Source organism: Ananas comosus, linkage group 5 (assembly GCF_001540865.1).
Source record: "Ananas comosus cultivar F153 linkage group 5, ASM154086v1, whole genome shotgun sequence".
Taxonomy (NCBI): domain Eukaryota; kingdom Viridiplantae; phylum Streptophyta; class Magnoliopsida; order Poales; family Bromeliaceae; genus Ananas; species Ananas comosus.
The window spans coordinates 7,509,602-7,517,925 of record NC_033625.1 but is presented as its reverse complement, the minus strand read 5'-3'; the positions used below and the strand labels follow the sequence as shown (position 1 = coordinate 7,517,925).

The 8,324-nt window shown below is 34.2% G+C and overlaps 1 protein-coding gene across 3 annotated transcripts; it reads left to right on the top strand.

Moving 5' to 3' along the window:
* LOC109710804 (ATP synthase subunit d, mitochondrial-like) lies at window positions 2,599-7,400 on the top strand. 3 transcript variants are annotated; one of them, XM_020233573.1, is made up of 6 exons: window positions 2,599-2,976; window positions 4,350-4,431; window positions 5,072-5,136; window positions 5,279-5,365; window positions 5,485-5,589; window positions 7,070-7,400. In XM_020233573.1, exons 1-5 carry the CDS (start codon window positions 2,803-2,805, stop codon window positions 5,584-5,586), a joined length of 510 nt encoding a protein of 169 aa, XP_020089162.1. In that variant the 5' UTR covers window positions 2,599-2,802; the 3' UTR covers window positions 5,587-5,589; window positions 7,070-7,400. The 3 variants fall into 3 exon arrangements, with proteins under 3 accessions (XP_020089162.1, XP_020089161.1, XP_020089160.1); XM_020233572.1 differs by lacking the exon at window positions 7,070-7,400 and adding an exon at window positions 5,678-5,925; XM_020233571.1 differs by lacking the exon at window positions 7,070-7,400 and having other exon boundaries at window positions 2,600-2,976; window positions 5,485-5,925.

Sequence of the window (8,324 nt, the reverse complement as noted above, 5' to 3'; positions counted from 1 at the left end):
TAGTCATCTACTATCCTTTAATAGGATTAAGAATTGGGTTCTTTCATCGATTTGAATAATTGGAACTTCAAATTGATATTATATTATGCGTATATATAGTTGCAATCTACTATCTATTATAGGCTCTCGAGAACATTGTCCTCATCAGGCCCGATTTGAAATAATTGGAACTCCCTCAAAATTGTATAATCAGCATTGTTGAAATTGATCTACACAATTGAAATGTTAAAATCAAATTTTGTAAATATTTAAAAATCATTATCAAGTTCATCTTGTTAAAAATTATTATCAAGTTCATCTTAAGAGTTGAAAAATGAACGGTCATAAATGAATAACCTTCTTAAAATAGAGGTTAGACTTTCTCAATTCATAATCAGAGTTATCAAACATTATCTAAATAGTATAAAAAATTTTCTATCAAAAATTCAAGCAATTTGGATTACTCTACACCGTTAAACAAGCAAACGGCTCATATAGGCCGTCAAAAATTGTCGATTTTACGACACTTTGATCACCATGTAAATAATTTTTAAAATTTATGAAATTTAGTTTCTAGATATTTCAAATACTCTAGATCAACTTCAACGGTTCCGATCATCGATTCGGAATCTCTATCATCAAGAATAATTTGATAGGACAAGTGCTACTATCCTATTAATAGGATAGTAGCCCTAGCCTATATATATATATATATACCTTAACATTATTTTCCCTAATCTTACCATGTGGCAGCCTATCTTTCACTCTCACTTGCCTCTCTTTTGAACCAAATGGCTAAGCAGTCTCTTCGGCTTTCCTTCCCTGTAACGTTTACCTCTTCGGCTTCCCGTCTTATTATTTTTTTTTCATAACGTATGTCTCTTCGACTTCCCATCTCATAATTCCTTCTTTGTAACGTCGCTACTTCGACTTCCCTCTCATTAGTTTCTATTTTCTAAGAATCGTTGCCCGAGAAGCCTGTGGGCACGGCAAATGGCGTTCTCGACAACGACCTCGCCTACTACGTCCGCTCCCCTCAAGCCCGCAAGCGCACCGCCCTCGCTCTCACAGTCAACGTCGAGTGAGTCGAACTCTAACCCTAGCCTCGAACCTTTCTCCCTCGATGTCGACCACTTATATTTGTAATGTATAGGACTTGCCGAAAAAGGGTTGAAGGCGCTATGATATTTCACGAAAGTATCCGTGTTCGTAGATAATGCCCTAAATGAGGATACAAAGGGTTCGATTTCTATGTAACACATTTTTTTCTCCTATAATTTTTTTTTATCTTTCGTTATTTTTTATTAAATTATAATTTTATTCTAAAAGTTTTAAAGTATTTTTTATATTATTAAATTTAATCAAATATGATTATATCCCCCATCGCGGGTTCCTATAACTAGTGTACTATACTATCAATAGTACCAAGCCTTTGGTATTTGTTTAAACCGTTGGATAATAAGAATGGTGCATGTTAGTGTAGTAGTCTCGGCTGTAAGGTAGTCAGTCCCATAGATTGAGTGGGTGGTTCAACAGCCGTTTATATCTAATTCTAATAAATGAAATTGATAAAGAGTAATCTAACGCGTAGACAAATCATATGTACAAAGAATTTGGTCTATCGAAATGATTATCGTATCCGGATGCATTAGAAATATTACTATATATTACTACTATATATAGAGAGGAGAGAGAAGAATGATGAGAGAGAGTGAGGCCTACTAGATCGGGGGGGAAGCACGGAGCTTCCTGATTCCAGCTCGTTTTCAAGTTTGAGATTCGAATCGTCGATCGGCTCCGTAACTTTGATTAGAGATTGTACATAAATAAAGTTTTATTATTTTTCGATATCATTGACCTAGGTGATCGAATAGTGATCAAAATCAAAAATTTCAATAGGTAGTGGAGCGTTCGCAGGTTTAACGGGTTGTAGAAATATCCAAAATCACATGTTAAATTTTGATAGAAAATTCTTGTATATATAATAACAAGATAATATCTTTGATTTAATGTTTTAATGTCATTTATTATATTTGTCAAATTTTTTATTTTTCCAGCTGTTGATTTGATCTCCTTCGTTAACTAGGCAATGAATAGTAAAATCATATATTATTTTATTTTTAGATTACTTCAAATACTCTAGTCAAGATTTACGAGCCGATGACTGATCGGAAGTCGCAACATCGAAAACAGAGTATGAAGCACGAGCTCAGTGCTTCGATTGCTAGTAACCTATTCTATATAATATATAACATATTATTTATTTTTATTATAGAAATATTATTGTTAATATTTATTTATAAATTATTATATTAATTATTTATTAATATCTAAATATATAACTCTTATATACTATATAATATGTTTATTGTAATTTTAAATATATTTAATCTATAAATAAAAATTATTATAATAATATATATATTAATAATATATATATAATAATAAAAAATATATTAAATATATTTTTATTTATTTTTTTTTTCTTTCAACTAAACAATCATCATCGAAATTTTTTTTTTTTTCTACAAATCAAACACTAAACTACGAAAAAATACAAATTCCACCAAATTTTTTTTTTTCGCAGTTTTATGTCAAACCAAACAGCCCTAGCGACTCCATAATTTCGAGTCCAACACGCACGGGCTCGGCGAGTTGGATTGCCGCTATCATCCCATCCTCCATTTCGCGCCCTTGTTTCTCTCTCTTTCTAATCTCTTCGTCGTCTTCGTCCCCCTCTCGTTACAAACCCTAGGATCGAACTAGAGAGAGCGAGAAAGAGGAATAGGAGAGAGAAAGAGAGGGAGACAGAGATCGGCGAGGATGAGCGGGAGCGGGGCGAAGAAGGCGGCGGAGGTGGCGACGAAGGCGGGGAAGGCGATCGACTGGGACGGCATGGCGAAGCTCCTGGTCTCGGACGAGGCACGCAAGGAGTTCGCCAATCTCCGCCGCGCCTTCGACGATGTGAATCAACAGCTCCAGACCAAGTTTAGCCAGGTACGATTCCCTCCCCGGACCTAGGGTTTCTTGCTATTGCCTCTTAGAATAGTCTTCTCTCCTCGATCTAGGGTTTCGTTATCTCCGATTGGATGTCTGTGTATATTTCTTTTTTTGTTTTTGTCAATTCATGTCCTTTCATCTTAGATCGCATGATAGCAGCTCGATCAGCATGCTAGTGGGAGTTATTTCTGATAAAATGAATGATCATAGAGGGAAAAGAGTAATAGGTTGTCCAAATGTATGCTAACAGAATAGGTTTAATCGCTGATTTTTGTTGCAACACCTGTATTTTGGGGGTATACTGGTTTTATACTCGTGCAATGCATGAGCGTGTTTATATGATAACAATTTATGTTTATATCGACAACTTTACAATTGATTGTGACGAAGATGTATAGGAAAGCTCTTTAATCTGAAGCAAAAGTAAGAGCTTCTTATGAGTTTAAAATATGTCCAAATGTGATTTCCTAAACCCGTGCTAAATCATTGATGTGTAAACATGAAATACGAAACAGTTCGATACTCCTTAAGTGAGCATTTATACGTTGCAATTCCCAATAGTATGTTAGACTGTTTGCCTTTGTATATTTTTCTGTACCTCCTTCTACAAAATATGTAAGCAAATGTTCAAAATAAGAAGCGTCAGCATATGTGGTTAAATTGTCTCTTGGAGCAGATAATTTAAGAGAGAAGCCTGATCAAACGAAGAAAAACATGTGAATCTGATTTCAGGTGGAAATATTAAATCATGTGAAGCAAACAATTCCGTAATTTTTTGCGTATATGCTTTTGGGATAAACTGACTTTGAGATTATAATCTTTATATTGGGTACTGGATTGAAATAGAAGTGCACAGAAATATGTTAATAGAGACGATTTTTTATCTATGAAGATATATTTCCTTCTTCTGTTAGCCTTTTAGATTTCATCACAAATCCATTTATTGCTCATATGTGTCTTTGAACTTATTAGTGTCTTAGATGTGGATTAATTTGTGAATACTTTTTTATATTTCCTTCTTCAAAATATTATATCTAAAATTTGATTAATATGTGAATACTTTTTATACTTCCTTCTTCAAAATATTATGTCTAAAATTGACTGTGATTGTTCTGCTCTAGACTGAACTAAGAATTCTTTGCATCGAAATGCATCAGGTGTTCTTTTTTTCACTTATCCTATTAAAGGTTTGATGTTTCTTGGAGAAATATACGAGTACATGGTAAATTGGTAATACTACTTTGCAAGTTTATATGCTATTCTTTATTATCTCCCTATTTTCATCATGACTGCATTACCCATAATAAATATATTTCTGACATTGGCTAATGAGTGATAATGCTTTTTTTCTTTTCCTTTATATAACGTAGGAACCTCAACCTATTGACTGGGATTTTTATAGAAAAGGGATTGGCTCGAAATTGGTTGATATGTACAAAGAGGCTTATGAGAGTATGTCCTCTTTCTTGATCATCTATGCTGTGAGAAAATAGAGTTCTGTAATATTATCAATTTAGTGATTTATTTTCATGTAATTGCTAGAGTTGTACGTTAGCGTTCTCCTCTTCTCTAGAAACTGATTATGTAGATATACAATTGTCTCTAAGAGGCTAAAGTTGATTGGATAGTTAGCCATAAAGAACAACAGTAGTTGAGACTGTTTTGCTTCAATTTCGACACATTTCTTTAAGGTAAAATGTTAGTGGTCTATGCAATTAACAGAGTGTTTGGTTTTCTTCTTACCAGTGGCTTCTAATTAGTTGGACATTTAGTGATAAAAGGTTTCATTGTAAGGCCTTCCGAGTTAAAGAGTGTCTTGTTAGATATTTGGCAGACTGAAATACAAGATTCTTCTTACCAGTGGCTTCAAAGGTGCAGTTGTTTTTATTATATGAAGATTCTGCTGAAGTGATGATTCCTTTGATCATATTTATTTGGTCTTGTTCTAATAAGCTGATGAATGTGATATGGAACTTAGATTCAATGATTTATATCTTGGCCAAAGATTTTGCATCACATGGAATTATTTGCTTGGAAGGTATGTATTCCTTTCTTTTGTAATCTGACTATGGTAGAGTCACTCTTATTGCAGGCATTGAGATCCCCAAATACGTCGACACAGTAACTCCTGAATACAAGCCCAAGTTTGATGCTCTTGTGAGAAAGTTTTACATAACATTGTTTCTCTAAAATGATAATTCTTTTGTGGAAGAGATGCCTTCTGTACTTAATAGGTCTGTACCCTAGTCGGTTTTAACACCTTTATTTATTCCTTTGCTTTTTCATGGAAAAATTGCAGCTGGTGGAGTTAAAAGAAGCAGAACAAAAGTCTCTCAAGGAGTCAGAGAGGTTGGAAAAGGAAATCGCAGAAGTTCAAGAGATGAAGGTGAGAAAGAAAGAAGCTGCTCCGATGCTAAAACATTCACTCTTTTTTCTACTCAAATAGTTCTCTTCTACAGCTTTCTTTTATGGTGTTGGTTTTATATATGTTGTCGTATTGTGCAGAAAAAGATAAGCACCATGACAGCCGAAGAGTATTTTGAGAAGCATCCTGAGCTCAAGAAGAAGTTTGATGACGAAATCCGCAATGACTACTGGGGTTACTGAAGAGTGAGCTTCTCAATGCTTCTCTTTCAGATTTCCAATAAAATCTATCTTTTCTATGTTTTTTTTATAAAAAAATTTGCCAATGTTTTAGGTTGTTTGCTTGATTTATAGCTGCTCACTCCTGGTGCTGTGCACAATCATGTGTCATAACTTATCCTTTCATGATCCCTGTCTATTAGATACTCACTTCATGTGTGTTCTCCTATGTAGTAATAAGAGAAAATTTTCCTCTGCAAACAGTGTGAGTCAACTGTTAAAGCGATTAGTTTACTTGTTTTTTTAAATGCCACAATCTTCTTTTCGGGTTGTTGAAAGGCTAAAATTGGCCTGTTTATTTTCCATCTGTAATTTATGTTTGCAATTTTTAGGTTCAATTATGGACCTAAAAATTGATATTTCTTGAAAAATTCATCACTCTATAAATGATTCTAGTGACGAATAAAAATTCAATCTGTTGGCCTTCTTGATCTAGGTTCTATTTGGTATACCAACTATTAGTTTGGTCTTTGGTGCTTTCATAGTTAATTTCTGTTTACCATTCATACACCATCATAGATTCATAGTTATCTATATATTGAATGTTTGAATGTGTGCACATGCATCTCTCTATTTAGCTGTAGGAGCCAGAAATTCAAGCTTTTCTCTACCTTCAGTCTATCACTCGTTGGACTCCAGTAATATGCTGAAACTGATGATGTTAGGATAGAATGAGGGCTTTAAATTTCAAATCAGGGATTACACAACCTAAATGTAGCTATAGCTTGCTAGACCAGGGTGTCTATTTTTCAGTTGGGACCTAGAGGAGTGAAGATCTAGCTTGTTGATTGCATGAAAAATTCCCCCCGCCCCCTCCCCATCTTGTCCTCTTGTCCTATTTTAGGACATTTTGGGTAAAAATCTTGTGATTCCTCTAGTAACCATGTTGTAATTTTGCTTTTTCATTCTCTGATGAGATTCTTGGGATGAACCTAGAGAGTTTTAGATTTGTTTTGGCCTGGCTTGATTTTATGTGAAAGTGCTGTTTAAGTATTGTGCTGTTCGAAGAATTTAGATAACTTTGTTAAATTCAAGCAACGGTTTTACACACCGCTCGAATTTCAGACCTAGAAGCTCATTTAGCTTTCCTAGCCATACCCAACTCATGCTTGTTGAATAGAGAAGTTGTTCTTACTGCTAGCCTTTTTTTGGATGTTGGAGAGTGAGTTATTCGATACTACAATATTCTATTGTGATTGGAAGTTAGTAGTGCGGCCAATGTCTCAAATGGAATTGCATATTCGGCCTTTTTAAGTTATTTTTTCAGCATAAGATAAATTATCTTGCAGATAAAATACGCTATAAAAACTTTCAACGAGCAAAAATTACATTCTAACTTATTTCTACATTCAAACGAGGTCTTATATTACTTCTTATGTGCAATGGAATTGCATCTTTCGCCTCAACTAAGAAAACTATTTGACTGTAAATATGTGTTTATTGCCAGAAATGAAGTTCAAGGAATTTCGCGTGTTTTACCAACCTTCAAGTTAGGATATTTTTGTGTGTTGCTTGATCTTGTGCTGGGCATCTATTTGAAGGCATAATTTATCCTAACTGCTGAAGCAGCCTGCCGCCAAATTATTACTGTTGGTTGAGATGACTTTTGCATTTCATATATGGTACAATAATGTGCAGAATTTTTTTGTGCACTAGGCACAGGAAATCTATGCCCGAGGATAAGAGGGTGAAAGTATAAGTTGTTCATCTAAATTTGCCTGGTTAGATGTGTGAAAACATCATTATCCTCTATCTAAAATTATGCATTAAAATTGTGAGTTTAATCAAAGTTTAAGATCTTAATTAACTTATATTACAATATGCTAGCCAAGTCCTCTTTTTTTTTTTTTTTTCGCTTTTTTAGTATTGGTACATGTGATGCCATGTAGATATATTAGGTGTGCAACGAGGGAAAGACATGTTTTGAATTTTTGATGATCAGTGACTGAATATTGTTCTGGAAAAGCAGGTGTTTAGCTCCCTAATCACCACTTCTAGACAAAATTGGTCTTGTTTTTACTTGTGCATATGACAACAATTGTGTTTGCCAGTGCGTTTAGCAAAGAGAAATTTGAAGGTTTGCTACAGCAAGAAGTAGAATTAAGATTTTGTGTCCGTATAACAGAAGCTGTAATTTAGTGCTTTTATATATATATATATATATAGTCCGGCTACTATGCTGTCGGTAGCACGGAGCGCTCCGTGCTACCAAGTTATTTTCGATGATGCGACTTCCAAATCGACGATCGGCTCCTTTAGACTTGATCTACACTATTGAAAGTATTTGGAAACTAAATTTCAGATTTTTTCGACATCATTTGACTAGTGATCAAAAGATCTCAAAATTAACCATTTTAATGGCCGATGTGGCGTGTTTGTGAGTTTAACGGTGTAAAACAGTCCAAATCCGATGAAAATTTTATAGAAAATTCTTTTCACTATTTAAAGTAAGACCAATATATCTGATTTTAAATTTAAATCTTTTATCATTATTTTTTATGAGATTTTTATTTTCAGCCGTTCAATTTTATACTACTTGTTTGATAGGTAAATGATATCGAAAAATTATGAAATTTAGTTTCCAAATACTTTCAATAGTGTAGATCAAGTCTAACGGAGCCGATCGTCGATTTGGAAGCCGCATCATCGAAAACAACTTGGTAGCACGGAGCGCTCCGTGCTATCGATAGTATAGTAGCCTA